This window comes from Leptinotarsa decemlineata, unplaced genomic scaffold, assembly GCF_025532065.1.
Source record: "Leptinotarsa decemlineata unplaced genomic scaffold, Ldec_3_MD MMD2_tig00026299_RagTag_RagTag, whole genome shotgun sequence".
Lineage (NCBI taxonomy): Eukaryota > Metazoa > Arthropoda > Insecta > Coleoptera > Chrysomelidae > Leptinotarsa > Leptinotarsa decemlineata.
The window spans coordinates 986,757-1,010,506 of record NW_027412676.1 but is presented as its reverse complement, the minus strand read 5'-3'; the positions used below and the strand labels follow the sequence as shown (position 1 = coordinate 1,010,506).

Here is a 23,750-nt window from a genome sequence, read left to right as displayed (position 1 = left end):
TCAGTGAAGAATCCTGCACTGACACCTGTCGGATATAATCCAACGCCCTTCATGGTATTAGCCAGGGGAGTAGTTGTTTTCTGATAGGTGTCACTCCATCAACCCACAGTGTAGGTAATTTGAGACTGATCTGAACGAATTGTTTTTTTAGATAATTTGATAAAATAATAATTTTTTTTCAATATATGTTAGGTCAATATTAGTGAAATTATTCTTCCTGAAAAACTGAATGGCGTCCTCAGGAGATGAAAAAACTTAAATATTTTTTTAAAATATATTTATATACAATTTCAAATGGAAACATTTAAAAAACTATGATGGATGAAGCAGTGTCTAGTCAAAAAACACAGTGCCTTTACGAATAGGTTGTACCCACTTTCAGTTCTCCCTGTAATTTCGTTCATAACTTGAAGCGTCGAAGTAACGAGGTAAAAAAAATTAACATGACAGACAGCATCAATTCCAGTTGATGACTGGTGATAATTAGGTATTTCTCAGTTTATCCTGCATATGTGCATTCTTGTTTCCCAGTTGAACAATGTATGCAAATGTTTCCAAGAAAACAATTTAAAACCCATTAATGTATTTATGCAGATAAAATATTGAAGATTATAAAAACTTTGAACAAATGACGCCAGTTTTGTTGTGTTTTGCTCAAACTACATTTGGTAGAATTGCTGATTCATTCGGGAAATGAGAGTGAAGTAAAATTTTGATGAAATAGAACACTTAATCTAATTTCACCAAAAAAACAAAGAAGCCGGACGGGTTGCTAGATTATAATATTGGGTGCTCGGTTTTTTATGTGGAAAAGAATGAAACAAATTGTTTTACAGGTTTTTCATTAGATACATTTTGACAAAAATTCAACATCACACAATACAATGAAATGTGTTTTTCCATTGAGTAAATATGTGTTTAAATCAGTTTTCCCGTTAGCCAGATCTTTCCAAACTCGTTCTCAATGGCAGTGATCGTGACAAGAGCATGAAACATTTTCTTTTAGTTTGACTGCAAAATGATAATTGCAGAATTCCCAGAGTTTCATTGCAAAATGAAAGTTTATTATGAAGGCAGTCACAATCTCATCCGAGCAAAGGCAGTTGCTGCCACTAATTCAAATGGTTCAGAACTGTTGCATTTTACAAATAACGAGATTTCGAGTCTCTTGCCACATATATAGTGTCACACATAAAGTCCGCATCAAATGGGATTTTTTTTGTTCATCTCTTCAAGCAACTTTTGATATCTCCATTAGGTTGTGCTTTAAAAATGATGCCAAATGACATGCATATGACCGATCAAGTGATTTTTCTTCCCTGACAAATTTGACATTTTTTCCAAAAAATGTTCAGAAAAGCAGTCATTGCTCGAAATTTCGAAAATCGGTAAAGAGAAAAGATGATTGTTTTTTAATTTTTTACCATACTAATATTTAGCTCTCTAGTACAAATTTAGTTTTTTTACAGTTTTTCGAAAATTTGACATTTGCCGATTTCTCAAATTTTGCCAAACCTCAACAAAGTCAGTGCTTTTTGCCTAACTTATCTTTCCAACGCATTTTCATTACCAATTGCAATTCTAAATACAACTTATTTCGCAAAAATTTAAAACACCAGAAAAAATTATGCCAAAAATGATGCAAAGTTGATACAGTTTTTAAAAACAGATAAATATTTCACTTTATTTCTACTTTTTGCGAAATAGCTTGATATATAAGCATAATTAAAAAACAATATCAATGAAAAGTCAATAATTTATTCTTTACTGCACTTTTAAAACTAATTAAAATGATAATTTTCTTCTTTTTTCCCTTGAAACCAAAAAGAAAAATACAAGCGCATATCGAAGTCCCTTTCTTTTAAATGTATTGATAAATTTCGGTTTATAAGGCGTAAATTCATTTTTGTGTAAAATACGTCGTACACTCTCTCGGTTAACATCTGTTCTATCTGCAATATCTTGAATACTTGTTTTTTCATGTTCTACGACATCCAAACATATTTCAAATTCCACTTCTTCAGTATGTCTAGAAGGCTGATGTGCTTTTCTAAAATTACTTTCAACCGAGCCAGTGGATTTAAACTTAGCTATTATCCTACTAACTGTTGACTGATGAATATTTCTTGCAGGATGTCTGGCATTGAAAATATCAGCTACTTGTCGGTGACCGGTATTCTCGCCGCATATTAAAACGATTTCAATTTTCTCTTGAAGATTCAGCATTTTTAACAACACACTAGACAACGAATAAACTATTTTAAATCTAAAACTGATAAACACTATTTTGAGTTATTCAACAAATGTCATATGACAATAAAATATTTTCCTTATTCAGTTCAGTTCAATTGTTTCCACAGTACCCTTAGTTTAATTTCGTTGTAATTTTTCGTAATTAGTAAATCAAAGTTTAACTGTTTGAAAAGTGCAGTGAGGAATAAATTATTGACTTTTCATTGATATTGTTTTTTAATTATGCTAATTGTACTATTTCGCAAAAAGTAGAAATGAAGTGGAATATTTATCTGTTTTTAAAAACTGTATCAACTTTGCATAATTTTTGGCATAATTTTTTCTGGTGTTTTAAATTTTTGCGAAATAAGTTGTATTTAGAATTGCAATTGGTAATAAAAATGCTTTGGAAAGATAAGTTAGGCATAAAGCACTAACTTTGTTGAGGTTTGGCTAAATTTGAGAAATCGGCAAATGTCAAATTTTCGAAAAACTGTAAAAAAGCTAAATTTGTACTAGAGAGCTAAATATTGGTAAATGGGTGAAAAATGAAAAAAAAATCATCTTTTCTCCTTACCGATTTTCGAAATTTCGAGCAATTACTGCTTTTCTGAACATTTTTTGGAAAAAATGTCAAATTTGACAGGGAAGAAAAATCACTTGATCGGTCATATGCATGTCATTTGGCATCATTTTTAAAGCACAACCTAATGGAGATATCAAAAGTTGCTTGAAGAGAAGAACAAAAAAAAATCCCATTTGATGCGGACTTTATGTGTGACACTGTATATCCTCTATGATGTTGGAGCCAGACCTGAGTAAAATTTATTAACACATGTTGAACTGGTTTCCTGAGAACGTACGAAATTGCGTTCTGCCGCGGTTATAGGGATGCACTGAATAAATCAAAGAAAAACACCCGAACTTGTGTGAGAGCATGAAAGTTTTAACGGAACAGGTATGTGGGACAACAAAGTATCAGGAGAGCAATAAACGGGGTTGAAAAAACAGCATCTAGATAAAACAAAAACATTTAGATTGCCATATAATATTCAAATTGGAAAAAAGCCATTTCATTTGAAACATGCGGCGATTTTCAACCTACGGAACACTGAAAAATACTTGGTTGGATGTTCTCAAAATTGTTTGTGCCTGAAAAAATTGTGATTCAATTATAAGCATTTTGTTGGTGATCGAGAGTTATACGATCAGAAAATTCGCTGCCCTTTGTGTCCACATTAATATACTCAATGACAATTGTACAAATATTTTACACACAAAAAAAAAACATATTTGTTCAAATTTTTTTCCATATTGTAAAAAATTGAGAGAATGGCTTTTTTATAAGGATAAAAATGACTTTTTTTCACAGGATGGGTAGGTAAAAACAAATCAACGTCAATATATCATCGTTGGCTTTAAACAAATCGCTGAAACTTATCGAAGTATGAGCTTTTCCCGTGTAGCTAGCTAGAATTTCATCAGAAATTGATTTACTTGCTAGACAGTTCTCCTAAAAATCTTGCGAAGAAAATTGGATAAGATAATTTGGGAAACACTTACTAAATGGATAGCATTTTACAAGTGGTGTTCATGACGAAGAATTTCATGAACGAGGTTTGAACGATGAACGAGAACAAGAACGTTTCCTACTTATTCACTAAACTCAAACAATTGTTCATGCAGAAGCAGTTTCGTGAGAACCGATTTCCTGGAGTCATTGAAGTCCACTAGATACTCGTTAGGATGAGAGGATCTTTCTGAAATCGTGGGGTTCTTGTTGAATACTCTTCGTGAGCAAAAAAATATTAGAGTCAATACTGCTGACCGCTCTGATTGAATTATTCTATACAGTCTATCTTATCTTGTGTTTGTAGATCTCTTGCTGAAAAAATTCGCACTTGTTTACTTTGTAGTAAATGTTCAAGAGGTAGCAAAAACATATGTGATTTTCTGGAATTTCAACTAGCGTTTCCAAATATGACTGATAACCAGTCCGTGCAAAGCTTATTGTTAAATCATCTGAAAATGGAACTTTCAACTGTATTGCAAAACATGCACCAAACCAACTGACCATTATGAAAAAACAAGTATAGCTGAGAAACCAGTCAATCTAATAATAACACTGATGGTCTTCAAACATGACTCAACCTCTGACGGAAGCATCAAACTCTTACGAAGGTTCGAAATACATTAATACTTCAATCTAGCAGACCACCATTAACATCTTCATACAGTCATTGTTCACTGTGATTCTGGCGTTGAATCTGATCATTATTACGCATTGGTCAAAGACGAAAATGACTGGTTTAAGTTTGACGATAGTCGTGTCTCTAAGTGTTTTGGCGATGTCTTGAATTTATTGGAGCCTCTGGAGACACTCTACATTTTGCTTTATGATGACCATCATCGATCTAGAGTCAATGATATTCCATAATTGAAAATCTAAATTCTTTCAGAGTATTTCATTCCTCGTCCTAAGTTGGAGCGAACAACAAAAATGTCACTTCATCTAGTGGACGAGGTACTAACCAACTGCATATCTGAAATTTGCTCGATTCCTCTGAATAAGGAAGAAAATTGTTCTTATTAGTCAGTGGGCTATGCTTGAATACAGGCAGTCAACAAATCTAAAGAAATGAACTTTAAATGTTCAAGCCCGTCTCGGATATACCTACCCAGTAGGTTGAATGGACTGACGTGTGACGTGGACTGACGTCAGTGCAACATAGTGATGGTCACTATCTTGCACTGACGAGTGGCTAAGGAGCCCGAAACCGGTCTGCAAGTGTGCCTGTTCCAAAATTGGAGGTCAACTCTTTCAGTTGTAATGCCAATTGCATATGCAGTACTGATACCTGTCGGATATAATCCAAAGCCGTTCGTAGTATTAGCCAGTGGAGTAGTTATTTTCTGATAGGCGTCAGTCCACTCAACCTACTGTGTAGGTATACCCCAGACGGGCTTGAACATTTAAAGTTAATTTCTTTAGATTTAAAACGGATTGACTCATCGGAATATGACTTATAGTGTTTGGAAGGTGTTCATGAAGTTTAGATTTCTTGAAAATTTGAAATGCATTAATGAATGAATATGGATAGAATTCAGAAATGAAATGAACTTTCAATAGATTCGCAACGGTTCATCTGATCCAAAATCCAACCCTTTAGAATAAATTAGACAACTTTTCTCAAAAATTGATGACATATATGTTGAAATACAGTTGAACCGAAATATCAAAATTTTGAATACTGGTCTATATAGAAATTACCTACCGTTAGTAGACTCTGCATTTTGCTGTGTTCACAATCTCTACTGAAATTGGAGTATACTAGTGATCCGCCCGGCTCTGTACAGGTGCAATACTGATACAAAATATAAATTCACCCACCAGAACCTCAAAGGCATGAAGAAACAATGACAAAAAGGTAATTTTGTTTTATAGACGCTCTTCTTGTCACATAGAACGAACCTATATACGAAATTTCCGCCTCCGAAAATATAGTGATACGGAAAATAAGTGATGAAAAGGTAATTTTCATATGTAAACGCCCAAGGGCGCCCAGTTTGAATAATCAAAAAGTATTTCTTATTTCACATCTATAACATAAAACGAACCTACATACAAGATTTCACCTTTCGAAAATATAGCGGTATGGAGAAACAGTGATGAAAAAGTAATTTTGGTTTGGTTGGAGCGCCCCAGTTGGAATATTTGAAATTGTTTTCTTACTGCGCATCTGAGATTTAAGAAGCACCTGTATACCAAATTTCAGCTTCCTAGGATTTACCACGAAGAAACAGAGATGAATGAGTGTTGAGTAACTTTCGCATTCGTAAGTATAGATTTTTGAAAACAATTTTCATAAAAAATAGCGTCATCTACTCACACAGTCGAATGATTCACTCAGAATATATTTCCACAAAAGGTTTTCAAGAAACTGTCTTTTCGATATAATTCTCAAATGCTTTGATGGAGCAAAATTTTTATATATATATTGTGTTATAAATATTGTGTTATGATAATATAAAATGGCGTCATCAATTTTTAGAACTCGGGAAGCTTGAAAATGAAAGAAAAAGTCATATCATTGAGATCAACGTGCGCCTCGAGCTCAAAAAAACAACCTGTCAGAGATGACTTTGGGTTTAACCATTTTCGAAATTTTACCGTTTTATTCATCTTTCTGTACCTATATATGAACCATTCTACACATTAGTTGTCAGTCAGGGTGTAGGTAGGGTTGCAAGTTAGTAGTCTAATCAACAAGTTCAAAAACATGAAAAATAGAGATAAAGGTCCTAAAAATATGAGTGATAGCTCATTCGATTTGAAATCACCTTTAGAAAAATGTTTTTGAAGGATTTTGGTGCAGGTAAAAAATTGCTATTGTTATTAACAAAATGAGATTTAAATAAATAGTATTAAGTTTTTCGTTAATAACTCAAAAAATATTAATATTTCAGCAATTTTTTTATAACAAAAAATATCATTTTGAAAATTTGAAAAATTCTAGTATTTTCTTAACACTCGAATGAATCGAGTCCCGTAGAAAAAAAAGTTTTATTATCATTTTTCAAAAAGTTATTCAGTTGTTAACTAACAAATTTTTTCCCAATCTCCGTTGGCATAAATAATGGGATAAAAGGTATAAATAATTGGCCTATAAATTACAAACTTCGTGTTTTAAACAAATAGAGAAATTCAATATTTAAAAAGAAATTGTTTTGCTATTTTCTTGTCTAGGGATAATTATGATTGAAAAAATATTCTTACTTTTAATTTTTAATTGTTTGAAATCGAAATTTTTATATTTCGATTGTTTAAATAATTAGTTAAGAAATAATTTTGATTTTAAAAATCATAATTTACACTTTTAAATAGTTTGGCTAAGAATAAATTTTTTTATATACTATTGAATATAATATTGACCGACTTTATATTTTTTTCTGAAGCAGAAACAATCATCAAAACAGCTATATATATATAAAAAAACATAATTTTTTTTTATTACCGTATTATGATATTAGAAAGTATTATAATAAATAAAAAAAAATTATGGCACTTTTTTATATACAGCGGTTTTAATAATTTTTTTCTGCTTCAGAAAAAAATCAAATGTTGGTCAATATTAATTTAAAACAAATTGTTAAACTAATAAACATATAAATAATAGATACAATTTTTTTGCCAAACTATTTAAAAGTGTAAATTATGATTTTTGAAAGCAAAATTATTTCTTAACTAATTATTTAAACAATTGAAATATAAAAAAATCGATTTTGAACAATTAAAAATTAAAATTAAGAAAAAATAAAAAAAAGAATCATCATCTCTAGACAACAAAATAGCAGAATTTTTTTTTTCAAAAATATTGAATTTCTCTATTTGTTTAAAACAATTTATTGAACAAATTACGTAAAAAATTCATATCTTATGTTAATAACTGCCATTTTTTAATGAGAAAACAGACATAGCTAAATATCAATTGAAAAAACAAAATTATCAACAATTTTTAGATATTTCATTTTGCAATAGTTATAAAAAATCATAATTGAGAAATTAATAAATTTTTATTAACTTTTATCGCAGGATCGTATGTAGTATATATATCAAAAGGGCTCCACGAAGTTTAGAATTTATAGGCCAATTATTTATATCTTTTATCCCATTATTTATGCCAACGGAGATTGGGAAAAATTTGTTAGTTAACAATTGAATAACTTTTTGAAAAATGGTGATGAAACTTTCGGCGGGACTCGATTCATTCAAGTGTTAAAAAAATACTAGAATTTTTTAAAATTTTCAAAATGAAATTTTATGTTATAAAAAAATATTTTTTTTGATAAACTCTCTTTAGCGGCAGCGCGTGCATGCCGTAACAGCCGCGCCGAACCCTATTTCCAACGTCAAATTGAAATTATAAATGATGGAGATAGAGTTTTGGGTGTCCAGACTTTTTTATCGGAAATTTCCTCTCCTTTAACGAGCTTTTTTCAAAATTGCTTGATTATCAATATTTTGTGAGTTATTAACGAAAAACTAAATACCATTTTTTATCTTATTTTGTTAACAACAATTGCAATTTTTTATCTGCACCAAAATACTTCAAAAACATTTTTCTAGGGGTGATTCCGAATCGAATGAGCCATCGCTCATATTTTTAGGACCGTTATCTCTATTTTTCATGTTTTTGATCTTGTTGATTAGACTAGGGCTCGGTTGGCAAACGTCACCTCTATTATATGGCCAGTCCGATACTGTTTTTGTATAACTTTCACCTGGTAACAACTTCCTTCAGATATCTTCAATAAATCCGCAATAACTGGCCTTGACCGAAAGAACAGAAATTTATCACTCACCGGAAGCTGGAGCAAGGATGTATAACCCAGTGACCGGCGGCCTTTTGTCTTATTCTTTCTTTCATCAATGCCTTCTTCGACCCGAACAATTTCATGGCCAGCTTGTTGTCGGTAGGCTGGAAGAGCGCCTGCAGCTGGTTCTTGATGAAGCTCTGCTTGCCGGCTTCGGCGGAGCCCAGCGGCGTAGGGCCGGGCTCCTCTTTCGGGGTGCCGTACAAGGACACATCGTCGAAGTGTACCTGAAACATAAACAAAGATAGATCGGCGAATGTATGTTATGTTTTAGTTCCATCATTGGAAGTACTGTACTGTTTGTTTCTGGAAAATGTTCATTCACATAAATTTAAAATTGAATCTGTTGTGTGGTTATGTTTCACTAACAATAAGACATATGGGGTAAGGTCGCCAATTAACCAAAATACTTAGTAAAAGTACTATTATTTAATTCATTTGAAAAGTTTTATTGTCTTCCTTAGAAGTTGGGTTTCAGTGAATTGAACTTCTGATATAAACTCATCAGAACAATCAATGTGCTCCAGAGTTTATAGTAATAAAAAATATTACAACGCTTGAGAGGTAGCTCTGCTGTCGACATCAGAGTCTGATGGTGAGACAGATGAGCTAGTATGGGAATGTTAGTTGGCGAAACGATCGGAAGTACCAGTGCAACGTAGTCAAGAAATGAAATCAACCAGTAGTGATTGATGAATTGGTAAAAATTACCTGAAGAAATTTTTTGAATTTATTCCAGTGAACGTTCGAAAAATTCAAAAATGATCTCAATACAAATATCCAAAGCATATTAGTGGATACCTTTCTGATGCCTTAGGCGGAAGGTACACATCTAAAGAAATCATGCTTGTGAAAGTTTCTTGAAAATATCTTGTTTTTTTCAAGTTCCAGTTTTGACACAATGAGTACAGAGAAATTTCTAACATTCATGAATTGAGTTTATGAAAAAAAAAACGAATCTGATACAAAGAAACTCACACACTTGTGGATGAAGTTTCGAAAAACTGCCTTTTTATCACACCTGGTTTTTATTTGAAATCGCTCGGATTGTATTGCGAAATTTTAGACTTTTGTTATTGACGAACATTAAAATAATGAAAAAATTCAGATATCGATACTCTGAATACACATGCAAATAGGTGTAGTTTGCACTTCTATGAGTGGTATAGTAACTTGATCAGATAAACGAATAATTCTGGTAAAACAGGTAGAATTAAAAAAAACAATCTAAGTCTAATGATAATACTGGGAAAACAGGTATAAATATGTAAATAATGTTAGTTCCAATAATTAACATGTTTATACATGTTTTTTTAGAATTATTATTGCATTAACTTTATCATTTATCTAATTGGGTTTTGTAATTACCATTTGTTATATAAACGACATTCTAGAATAGTTAAACGTACAAATCCATCTAATGAAGCAACCATGTAGTGAAACGCATTTTAAATTAAAGTCATTGCGAACATTGTGAAATCATTATTATGTTTGAAATATCTCCTGAGACTACTTTTCTTCCTGACGTTTTCTATGCTGCTACAAAAAAGTTTCCAGAAAATACTGCAGTTTTTGAGTTTCCTCCCCATTTTTCATAACACTCACTGCAACAATCTTGTTCTCTGTAATAATTTGCAAAGATTCCTTTTTAGATATCTGTCATATCTTTCTGCAAATAATTTGGGTTGTCCACGAATTGCTGACTTCTCGTGTGCTGCTTTATATACCCCTATTTCGTTCAGATTTTCTCTCAATAGACAGTGTCGAGTATACTTTAACATTACACTTATGTTCCTAATCTAATCAAATACAGCTGGAACATCAGTTTCCGTCAAGAACAACAAACTCATTTGAAAATTGTGATGGAAAAATCTTTGTGAAATATATAGGTTATATCACATATTCATTTTTTTCAGATCAAAATTTAAAAAAAAAAGGCTTATGTGAAAAATCCTATATTCACAGTTAATTACATTAAACCCACTATTTTTGATATTTGGGACGGCTATGCATCCAAACATCAACTGAATCTTCAAATATTTGATTTGGTAGCAAATTAGTCTGGTGTTTTTTTTAAATTATATATTTTCCAAGAATATTGAATAAATTCCTCGACATGTTATCAGCTTTGTTATATCTTCGAAAAACCACCGGTATTTTATTGAAATTTGCTGATATAATTAGACTTGAATGTTTTTAGTTAACTCCAGCAAGAAATGTAGTACTTGAAGTCCAAATTTATCCATATCAAAAACAATATGGAGTTTTCTGAAATTATAATTTATCATAACAAAAATATTTATGAACACGATCTATGAATAATAATAATGAATGTTATTGTTTCAGATGCATCCGAATCTTATTCACTGGTATCTCTTTTTCGCATTGTTTATCAGCGCTATTGGAATCACTACACAGGAAAAAGGCTGCGTTGTTATCACACTCGTTATTACTATTAGTACTTGTCCAAGGACGCCACATTTCAAACAAATAACAAAAATTTTGAGTAATTATAACTTCACCAATATCGAATTTCAACACTCAAATCGCGATCAGTTCATTCTATTGGTCACCGTAACATGACTTCAAATTTAATTTTATGACTCTTCGGCCAATCATAAACCTCGGCTAGTAAAAATTATCTGATATGAACCGCCAGTTCTTCAGTCCACGTGAACTAATTCGTAGCGGCATTTCTTTGTATTGGTTTTTTTGGCCTTTGAGTTCGCCGATAGCTTTGAGAATTACTATATCAGTTACTTCGACTATACTGCAACTATAACAGTTCTCGAGTTAATTTTTCTCGATATTATACAGAAAGTTCAATAGTTATCATTGTCATTTTTTTTTTACTTCCGGACAAAGATAACTTTGTTATTTCAAATAATATTCATTTTCATCTGAAGAATATAAAATTCAATCATCTTTCAATTCATTTTGTTTTCTGATTTTTCATCTACAGAACAGATAGATCGATAACCAATAGCAACATCTAACATCAGTGATGACGAACGAAGAGCTCTGAATGGCCTACGAAGAGATCACACCATCAAAATTCTACCCGAGAAACGGGACACGCTACTGTTGTAATAGATACTGATCTTTACGAACAGAAGATCGAAGATATTCTCCAGAAGGGCAATACACGAAGATTGCACGAGACCATATTGCATCAATTGAAACGAAGTTGTACCAGACTTTGAAAAAACACTAAGTTTATTTTTCGGTAAAAGAGAGATCATCGCTAGAACCACACCACAGTTAGCCCCCTCACCTGTATAGACTTCCCAAAATCCACAAAAAGAATGTTCCGCTTAGACTGATCATTAGTTCCAGAAACTCAGCTACTCAAAACTTGCCCAGATTCTTTCTTTCAGTAAAACAACCACTACAAGAAAAAACTTTATCTTTCGTCTTCAAGATATTTGTCGAATTACTAGGGGCAATCGAAGTCACAGAGCAAGATCAATTAATCACTTCCGATGGGGAAAGCCATTATTTACACCAAAGTTCCTGTCGGAGAAACAGTTCAAATCATACAGAAGAAGTTATCCGAAAACGACGACCTGGAAAATAGACCGAATTTACCTATAGAAGTAATCATGGAATTACTAGGATGATATGTCCGAAACTGAAGAATGAATTCTTAACGCAAGATGAGGGACTGCTAATGGGATCGACACTTTCATCAGTTATAGCCAACATATATAAGGAGTAGTTTATGACTCTAGCTATTGAAGAATCCCACAAGAAGCCCGGAGTCTAGTAGAGATACGTTGACGACACCTCCATAGTATGGAACCATGAAAATACAGAACGAACACATTTCTAAAGCACATCAACAGCGAGACCTTCCATTACCTTCACAATGGGTAATGAAGTCAACAACGTATTGCCATTATTGGACGTATCGGTGAACAGGACCGACATGGAAAATATCTGTACACCGAAAACCTAGTCACACGGAACAGTAGTTGAACCACGAATCCAACCACCATCAATCTTCCAGAAGAGAAATCATCATAAACCTAGTGGATCATGCTTTCGACCTCTGTAAAACGAAGGAAGGTCTCGAGAAGGAAATAGGCATCATCAAAAAAGATCTTCAACGAAATGGTTACTCCAAAGTGATGGTGTAACAGACTTCGGCTAAAAGACAGCAAGAGATCTACAAGGAAGAAGAGCCACCACAACTAAAGCTTGCACTTCCCTACGTTAGAGGATTGTTGGAAAGGATAAGCAGAATTGGGTATAAGTACAACATCAAAATCTGCTTCAGATCCGGAATGATAATAATATTAAATAATAATTCTTTATTCTCCAGAAGGACAATACAAGTATTGTATAGGAGTAGTCGTTTATCCAAAATTAACAGAACATGATAACATTCAGTTAAATTGTATATAACAAAACAGTACATTTGCAGATATTATAGTCGTTCATCTATAGTGTAGAATAATTGTGTAACACATATATACATATACAGACATATATACTTATATTCACCCAAATACACAAATAACAGACAAATTATAAAGGATTTACAAATACTTATTATAGAAACACCATCCGTAGCAACCTCACGATAACCAGGCCACCAAACGCGGACTGCGATTCCAAGGATTACATTCGATACAAAGTTAGTGTGGCAAATCCTATATTAGTGAAACAAAAAGGCTATTGAAAATCCGTATTGCCAAGCACAGGAAATACACACAACGAGTTTAAACGAGTAAATCGGGAATAGCAGAGCATGTCTAGGCTCATCAAGGTAACATCAAGTGGTCCCATAATCCACAGAAAGGAACATTGGTTTTAGAGGAAGTCCAGAGAAGCTGCATATATGTTGTACAACGACGCATCCAGCCAAGCAAGCGTAGAGATACGCAACATATGGAAACTTGTAATTAAACAGATAACGCCTAACTCCCGCTAAGCCAGTGAAGTGGAAAGAGGAAGGAGGAGATAGGAGAAAGCGCTCGAATGAACTGTAAATAGTCATCTTTTGGAGGAATAGACCAGTTACCACCCGAAGACGATTGTGGATACTAACAATCAAAAGTCATGAAGTAACTTGATTTTTAAAATTTTTTGCCAATTTATATTTATTTTTCAGTCCCCTTTATTACTTTTTGGTCATTTTCATTTTGTATATTGATTAGTTTATTCTTCTTATTGTTTTATGTAAATGATATTTCAGCTATTCATTCAAATTTCATTTGTTCATAGATTACGAATCATAGTATAATCAAATTAGACAATGGAAGTCCGAATTGATAAACTTCCTCGCAAAATTTGTCCGGAACCCATAGACAAAACTCGAATCGTCGGTGGAAGGCTATTTCATATAATCTGAATACCATACGGGAAACTTTTTTACGTTTTTTATTATCTATAAGCTACACTTCCAGTTCTATGGAATTAATGTAGCAATCGTTAGAAAACCAATTTGTTGGGATGATTCCGGTCTGGGTATTTTTGGGCATACACCCTCGACGCCAAAAGGCAATTCTCTGAATACTCACCAATCGCTATAAAATTATATCTGTGCGCTCTTGAATGGGATAAGTTTTCATTCGAAACCGTAATAATTCAGTGAATGTTTTGAATAACGTAAAACACAAAAACTGTCAATGAGAATTCTTTCAACAAGTTGAATAAATGTCGTTTCAAAACTATGTGGATTCAAAGAATGGATTGAAATGAGAACTACTATTTGAAAAAGACAGGTTAGGTACGGAGAACCCCGAAATGAAATGAAAGGTAATTGAATTTTATATTGTTAAGCTAAAAAAATACAGGGTGTTTTATTTTGAATAACAAAGCTATCTTTGTCCGAAATTATAAAAAAATTACAAAGATTTCTGAACATTCTGTATTATATTGAGAAACAGGTTTTATCGAAATCAATAGCCCGAAACCTCTTTTATGCTTGGTCAGAAATCGAAGGATGATTTAGATACATTTCGATGTTACTTAGTTTTCAATTGTACGTAGCATTCTCATAAAAAAATCAATAACTCGAGAACGGTTTAGTTAGGTACATAGTACCTGATATGAAATCAAATCATTTTTTCCTGGCCTATTCAAAAGAGTAAAGAAATACAGTATGTTCCATTTATGTCACTGAGCCACCCTGTAGACTTCAGAATAATTTCCTTATGCAGCCCTAATCAATATAGATAATGAAATGGAGAAATTCCCAAAAAAATTAATGATTCGGTTTACAAGGACCGTATATAATCTGGTATAGCGATTTTCTGCCAATGTTCCACTACGATTTCAAATTGAACCAAGGAACTGTGAAAAAAGCCCAAAAAATCAACCTGACATTTGAGTGTTAATGAACGCACTGTTTGATTTTAACTTCGAAGATGTGCGCTGAAGTGGTCGACCTACAGTAATCTAAGACGGGGATTAAAGGATTCTGGTAGGGACTGATCTATCACAAACGGTGGGTATCGAAAAACTGGGCGTCAGCTCCCATACGGTTTTCAACGTACTGGAAAGGACAAGAAACTCGAAAAGTTAGTACCTATCCCACGATTTGAATTATCGACATAAATTGTCACGTTTCTAGGTCTGTCCTTCTTTGTTTCTGTACAACCAAAACAATTCTTTTTTGGATCTGGGTGGACGCCAATGGCTTATCCCAGGCACTTCCCAAAGGCAAAAATCCACCGAAATATACCATGGTTCCTGTATGGTAGTCAGCGGCTGGTGTGATTCACTATAACTTTCTGCAACCGGGCCAAACCAACAAACATATCACATCCTGCTGTGAGGAAATCGACGAAATATACCAGAAATTGCGTCAGTAGCTGTAAGTACTTGTAAAAAGAAGAGGTCAAATTCTGCTCTACAACAACGCCCGTCCGTACGTTTCACAAATCACCGTTCGAAAATCAAACGGGTTGAGTGTTGAGGTTCTGCCTCACCCATTGTACACCTCAGACCTCCACCAATCGACTACCATCTTTTCAAGCACTTCGATAACTTTCTCACCGGTAGAACCTTCGCCAATCAAAACCAGACAAAAAAGGCCTTTGTCATCGAATCCCGAGCATAACATTTTCATGCTGATGGAATGAATCGACTTGTATTGGCAAAAGTGTATTGATTCAAATGGCGCTCCTTTCGATTGGATTGAATACGTATTCACTGAGATATCACAGTTTAAAAAAGACTCGTAAAAACGAATATAACTTTCGAAACAAACCAATACACGACACACTCTCTAAAAAGAAATAGGAGTTACAGGTGGCTTAAGTCGAAACACAAACATATAGGGTGGGGCACCGAAAACGAAACAGACGAATATCTTCAAAACACATGTTTTCTGAAAAAAAAAAATGCAAAATCACGTCGATTTTTAATCCAAGGGGGACATCTTCCTATCATAACCTCAACTGTCATACCTCTTCCCCCACCCCTCGGTGACTATCACCCAAACAATTTGAATAGGGAAAGTAGTAAGTGTGACACATCGTTAAAAAGGTAATTTCATAAGGAATTCAGCCATGGCAATTTCAGCTACCTAACTTTTGATTTTGGCAACTTCTTGTGGGGAAAAAACTGTTCCGTATTCCAAATTATGATACTTCCTTCGCAAGCTTATTTGACACAAATTTGGTGACAATGCATTATGTAATTATGGTCCGATTTGATTCAAAATTGATAAGTGGTGGTTTTCAGGGTCGGAAATTATGAATTGTTTTTCAATGCAAAAAATCAAGATGGTGGCTTCAAAATGGCGAACGAAATTTGTAATTATGGCTGTGTTGGCAAATTCATTATTTTTGAAATAATATTAATTTATTTCTACCCTATCCTGAATAGAATAAACCATTTTTTATTTCACTCGTTAATGTACAAGACGTCAAGAAACTGACACAAATAACTTCAGTGAGTCAAATAACTTCAGAAATGCTCAAAAACGCCAGACGGTGTTTCGAGAATAACTTATACTCATTTATGGCAGTTCATGGCGAACACTTTGAGCATCTACTGTGAATAAAAGTAGTTTGCGATGATTGGATTACGTAATTTTTTCAATTGTTGTTCTTTTTTCGTGAATTGTTCACATTACCTTTCAAATAAAATGTGAATTGAAAAACGAAACAGTTGTTTTTTCTGCAATAGAGCGCCAAAATGAAAAGTTGAGTAGCGAACACTCACATGTCTGAATTCCTTATGGAATTACCTTTCCAATGTTGTGTCACACTTAGTACTTTCCCTAATCAAATTGTATGAGTAACCAAGGGGTGGGGAGAGAAGTATGACAGTTGAGGTAACGATAGGATTTGTCCCCTTTGGATATAAAATTGACGTGTTTTTGCATTATGTTCACAACACATGTGTTTTGGAGAATTCGTTTTCGGAGTCGAAAGAAGTATCATAATTTGGAATACGGAACAGTTTTTTTCCCGCAAGAAGGCGCCAAAATCGAAAGTTAGGTAGCTGAAATTGACATGGCTGAATTCCTTATGAAATTAGCTTTTCAACGATGTGTCACACTTACTACTTTCAAATTGTTTAGGTGATAGTCACCGATGGATGGGGGAAGAGGTAAGACAGTTGAGGTTAGATTAAAAATCGACGTTTTTTTGCATTTTTTTCAGAAAACATGTGTTTTGAAGATATTCGATCTGTTTCGTTTTCGGTGCCCCACCTTTTGAGAAAAAAATCAGTTTGCGGGAGACTCTAATATCTTAGTATCAAACAGTATACACATTATTTCGTTTTTCTCAGGTGTTGTCCGTTTTGGTGTATTGAATAATTCATAAAGTTGTACAGGTAACATACCTGTAGCGATCTTTTCTAACTTTTCGAAAAAAAAATTATCAAGTTTGGAAAGGTTATGTATACATTGCGTATGTTTGGTAGATATGAGAATAGGCCGTAAATTATATTTCATACCGCTAGGTTGTCGGTGTGTCTAGATCCAGATTTTCGATTATTTGGCATCAATAATTTATGGCAGAACGTTCCTTGAAGCCCCGATACTAAGGAGGGCACGTCGGCATCAGTAACCAATAAAAACTCCCCCATGCTATGGGGGGGTAAGAGAATCATGTAATCTAAGTAGACGCTATGAGCCAGGAATTGTCGGCCAAGAGTTCTGCCGGTATGATCTTGAGATTAGAATATAGAAAAAGGCATTATTTCACCAAGAACTCCAATAACCTGAATAACCATCTGAACAGAAATCCTCGTCAATTCTGTGGAAGTGCCATAGGTGTTACTAAATTACTCTCAGGACTACGTCATGTCGATGGACATAGGCTGAGACCGCATATGCTGGACATGCCGACAGCAATTGCATTAGGCCCCGAAGCAGGCCGTGCATCTGTTGTCCTGGACTTCTATACCTATCAGGCGACTACGGTGTACCGTGTTGAAGACACCATTCTAGCAGGCCATGATGAACCTCTCAGTTTCCGACTCTAGCTCATTCGACCAAGAATGCAAAGGTAACATTTTTGCAGCTTATAAGTGCATCTTTTGCTGGAGGAGTTGAGACTTGGTGACAGGGTTGTGATCATCTTGTTCAGTGTTGACAACTAATTCAATTTCATCGGCAGCTTGGGTAGCTGCATTGAAAGGAAATCCTCCAACACCTATTCCCTAATAATCGCGTACCATTCAGAGAAGGGTATCCAAACGCCAGATGACTCTACGGGCTCCATCCAGTACTAGACTGTTATGTGGACACTTCAAACTCGTAAGTCTACGGTCTCCCTGTTTTTTTGGGAAGTGTAACGGACCTATATACAAATGCATCATTTTTAGGGTCTTTACATCGGGTTGATACAGCTCTTCTCGAGATCACTTCACTACTCCAGAATAGTAATGTAGGATATGAAGAGCAATCATATCCATAGCAATAACTTTGTTTTTTCCCGACAGTTTCCATGACCAGATCTGTCAGAGTTTGTGCCGATACTTGCCGCGGAGAGTTCCCCACTGAGGCCTTGTTTCACCCCAAGGTGAGTTTACCTTGGGATGGAACCAAATCTGCTGAAAAATAGTTCAAAAAATTTTTACAGTCAACTTTAGCTTCCCAAGTGTTGATTTTTAATGCCTTCAGGGCACGAAGGTTGTTTTTTTCAATTGTTATTATAACGCCAATGAAAATCTTCCACCGGCTCATCAGTGTCATCCAGACTTAGGTCACGGCAGCACTGTACAGTCGAATGTTATTGATACTATGAATTCTGAAACTGTCATCATCATTTTGATTATTCTGATGAATTCATATTCGAACTTTGATTCACTGTAACCGGGTTTCAAAGTAATAGTTTTGGGAAAACCTCAAAACCATTGAAAAAATTCAAGAAAAATATGAGAAAGTCCTACGTCTTTGAATAAAAATAATTCATTCGAAGAACGAATCAATTCAAGCCATTTACAATAGAAAAAACTTATGATTCATTGATAGACGGAAAATTAACAGTGAAAATGAATTACAAACCTATTTTGAATGGAGATAATGAAGTAGTCATCAAAATTTGGCGCTGATGAGACATACCTAATTTTGACAACCCCTTCGTTTTCATCGAGAATTATTCGTAACCCTCAAAATGAGTTTTCCAAAGGATTCCGTGACTTTCTCGACCTTTCAGAAAACAATCTGAGAGGTTTCTTTTTGGGAGTGTTTCAACTGTCACCTTCACTGTGCCGAATTCGAAGTTCAAATTAGTTCAATTATTTTTCTCTGCACAAAGGAATTGAAGGGGTCACTGACGAAGACATTATGTGGGTTCATGCTGGAACTAATTGCTACCAACCTAGTCATACTAACAGAGAAATATATTCATATATAGCTTCTGAAGTACCGAGTGCATTGTTATTGATAAGATTATGGGAAGGTAAAACTATCGATGGAGTCAGTCATGTCTTAGTCACCAGAAAATTACAGGATTTTTTTGTCAGTGTGCTGAATTTTAATGAATTAAACTTTCGCCTGAGTTACACAATGAATATATTATTTCGATTTGCATATAGGTCGAGTATATGTTCGAATTCAATATGTAGGCGTTGATACTAATATACATATTCTATTTGTTATGATCTCTGATGAATAATGCAGATGATTAAATGTTTGAAAGGTATCAGTTCGTCATGTGTTTTACTTCTGAGTTCAAGTAAGTTCCACCTTCAATGAGAAATCTGAAGTTGAATCATTTATGATGCTGATGATTCAAATGATGGACTAGTTGGCCACAGGGTCAGAAGACTCGTGGAAGAACTTCATGTTCTGGACAACCTATCAAACTTTATTAAGTTCATTCTGAGGTTTACAATGTTTGAAACGTATACTTGGCACAGAAGGTACTCGGCACAGAAAATATTGGTAATAATTATATTTTCTTGAAACTCAGAATCATAGTCTTAGTTACATAGAGTCCAAATATGGGTGGAACAAATCCCACAACTGTTCGAACCAATGCTTTCATATAGTTCAAGTAGAGTAGTATACTGTGTTCGAAATGAAGAGGGTCAGCCCATTTCAGAAATGATTCAGAACATTTCAAAAGTAAGGAATTTCTGAATGATTTGTGAGATATTCGGATAGAATAATTTTGTTGAAGTGAAACTTCTTTGCACGCGCTTGACTTGGGGAGTAAGCTGGTGAATGCATGACGAGAGCGTTACGAAGTGTGATGAGGCGAGAAAAACGAAGTTGAGAGGGAGGTATATCCCTGTAGGAGCAGAAAGAGGTGCGACCATACATTTACAGTAGAGTAGACTGTGAAGAGTTATGAGAGATCTATCAAAATTTCAGCAGGAGATTTCAATATCAATTTCTCTTCCCAAGATGTACAACTCTTGGTATACAAATGGTGTGCAAATGGAAAATTTCCGAAATGAGCCTACCACAAAACATGGAGCAGCAATTGATTCAGTTTTCTCTAGAAATCTTTCTAATTATCATTCGAAAACATATGTACCTTATTTATCGTATCATGAGCAATTGTCTCAGTCTTACTATCACCCACATTAATAACTGATGTATCCAATAATGATAACAATGAAAATAATAAATGAGAATAAAGAATAAAAAATCTATTGAAATTTTTAGTTATTAATGAAAACCCATTGTAAATTTAAATATTGTTGGAAAATTAATATATGCATATTAGGATGTTTCATTTTCAGGCGATATATTTTTTTTTGACCTATATCTGAAAATCTGATAATTTATAGAAAAAACAAATCCATTGGAAAAAAAAATTGTAAGTCAATCAGAGGCTTTGCTGATTCAAAAATTCGATTTCAAATATAAATAACACGAGAATTGAGTATGCAGATATTGTAGGGAATTGAATTTTCTACAAAAAAGTTTTCCTGAGCAAACACTCTCCAATCTACAGTTTTTGAATTGTAGAGCTGGAGAGGTGAATGTTAATTGAAACCAAATGCTTTTGAAATTGAAAATTTTCAATTTTACAGTGAATATCATTCACAATAGACGATGTGAAGTTGAAAAATTATCATATAGGAACTATAATTTCTATTCAGTGGATACATATAAACTTCAATGTACGAGTATGAATCGTTAGACCCCGATAACGTGATTCCATCAATTGAACTCGTTCAGAAATTTATGCCGAGTAATTTTTTTAAAATTGTTAAGAAAGTATTTTAATCTTTATCGAATTTCCATCGACTCATGAAGGAATCAATCTTGACTTTTCTCATATTAACACGTTTCAAATTTGGAGATTCGCTAGCTTTTTGATTAATTGATTCGATAATTTCAATTTTGATTTCTGAGTTTACATTATCATCGAGAAGTGATAAACATATAAGTTCTTCAGACATATACCAGAGACGAGTGCTAAATTTTTCTGACGCTGAAATTAATAATGCAGTAACTCTGTTGAATGTATTGTAAATAATATTCAATGTAAGATTAAAAGTTTTAATTTGAAAAAAAGTTGGTATCATTGATTATTATATACTTCCAACTCTACAACTCAAAAACTGTTGATCAAAGAGTGTTTGCATAGAGAACAATTTGTAGCAAATTTAATTTCAATCGAGCTCTATGTGGAACAGAGGTTCCATCCCTACGGCCAAACGATCGGTTTCCACTGCAAATCGTCTAACCGCTAACCCGAATTTTCTTTTTTGTTTATGAAGAAGAAATAATTTTATAAATTATCTGTTTTGAAATTTCAATGCTTCAATTTGTGGAAGTAACCGCGATTAAAAAAGTATGGTATTGAGTTCCATTCTTGCCAGTGATGTCCGTGCGGGATTTGTTTTAAATCATTTCGAAGAAAAGAGTAATGCACCACTGCTTTTTCTCAAAGTGAGTGAGCGAGTAAATCTGGCTTCTTAATGTTTGTTTTCGATTGACGCAGGGTTTTGTGGAGTAATTTTGTCATATCATTCCGGAATGTATTGAAATTACTTTGAATTCATAAGATTACTATTTCATAATCGTTCGAATAAGTTATAACTCAAAGTTACACAAATAACTTTTTTGCAAGATGCAAAAGAAAAAATTTAAAATTTTCATGTGAAAGACGTTTATTAAACGAAAAAGACCAAGAGTTCAGATTTACTCAAAGAAGAATGAGAATTTCGAAAATAATTTTTACTTCACGAAAAAGCAGTGGTCCTTTCTTTCAAACAAAACACAAGAACTACAGAAAAATCCGTATGGCGCTCTCAGAGCGGTGCCTGTGCAAAAGTAGCGATTCACATCAGATTTGAATCGTTGGAGATTGAATCCATATGGAAAAAAGTTCTCGGGAAGTTTATTCTACATAAACGCAGTTCTCCAGATGAAAGAGTTCTAAAATAGTGAAGTTCGAAGTGTATTGAGTTGAACCTCAAAACGATGATGAGCAGCCACAGTCCGTCGCGTATTTCTGATATGTACCACTCTAGGTCGGTCGGTCGGTAGCCAAGCGTTTCGGCGTGGGTGCTTTATTCACTCACTCGAATTGACTGCCATGTTGGTCGGTGGTTCAAGCCCTAGTCTGAACGATCGATCTTCACTTGCTATCGTCCAACCTGTGTTAGGAATCACACGTTAAAAGGTAAGACCTCGTTAATCCTTAGCTCGCACAAGTTTCGACTTCTGAGGGTTGTCGTTCATAGGGGTGCGACAGCTGGTTAACGGAAAAAACAGATTTTAAACAGAAACAGAACAGGTGGAATCAAATGTGCCAAGTCACTTGAACACTTCTTGTGAAAGTATCCAAAGAAGAGAGACAAATCTTCAACCATTCTTTAATGTTCCAGACTATCAAGGTTGCACGTGAAGTTTGCGTCTCCAATCAGGTAGATGAAACTTTTCTGGATGGGATCCAGCAACTTCAGGGTATGTTTGGAGGCAGAGTTTCATACATGAGAACAGTACTTCAAAGAAAGTCTGATCTAAACTCAATAAAGCAGTGGAACAGTGTTTCAAGCTTTTTGGCAAAATGTTATGCTCTTCATTTAACGAAGATACCGTGAGTTCTGCTAAGTCAACGTTACGATATCAGAACCCAATTACTACAGATAAGAACATTTTGTAGAATTAGACTACGTCACGAATTCAGGCTTATTTCAGGCTTCTATTGCCCCTATTGCCAAATTTCTGTGTGTTATTTTTTACTAAAATTATTTCCGACTCTAACACATGTACTGAGGTAGTCTCAACCATTTAATTGAATCAAGGAGGAAAAAACCGTGGATTTTCGTAATGTAGTAGCCTGAAATGAATCTAAAATTAAAGAAAGTTGAAATTTCCGAACAGTGAAAAATTTCGTTTTTTTACTGCCAGTTTAACGCTACAGCTAGCAGAATTTAATATTTTCTAAAAAGCAACAAATCGGAAGTCGGCTAAATTCTTTGTTATCGCCCAAATATCTTATTTAAATGAGAAGCAAAAAATGTTCAATATCGTAATGACGAAGCCTAAAATGAGACTGAAATTATTGTAAGTTCAAAATTCACAAATTATTGCCTTAAAATAAATATTAGAATTCAAAGTGGTGAAAGTTGACATTTTCCGAACAGTGAAGGATTTTGATTTTGTACTGCCAGTTTAACGTTACAGCTAGCTGAATCTAATATTTTTTAAAAAGCAACAAATCATTCCCTGAAAATAAATATAAGAATTCAAAGTGGTGAATGAA

At 34.0% G+C, this 23,750-nt stretch overlaps 1 protein-coding gene across 11 annotated transcripts in view; it reads right to left on the bottom strand.

The window, feature by feature from the left end:
- Positions 1-23,750, bottom strand: part of LOC111508188 (hyperpolarization activated cyclic nucleotide gated potassium channel Ih) — a 298,974-nt gene that overhangs the window by 274,258 nt on the left and 966 nt on the right. For all 11 annotated transcript variants that reach the window (XR_012466886.1, XR_012466887.1, XR_012466888.1 and 8 more), the window contains exon 2: positions 8,596-8,834. Coding sequence is in view for 8 of the 11 variants with exons in the window: in XM_074180651.1 (XP_074036752.1) it covers positions 8,596-8,834 (239 nt within the window). In the remaining 3 variants the exon portion in view is untranslated. The remainder of the gene's footprint in view (positions 1-8,595; positions 8,835-23,750) is intronic.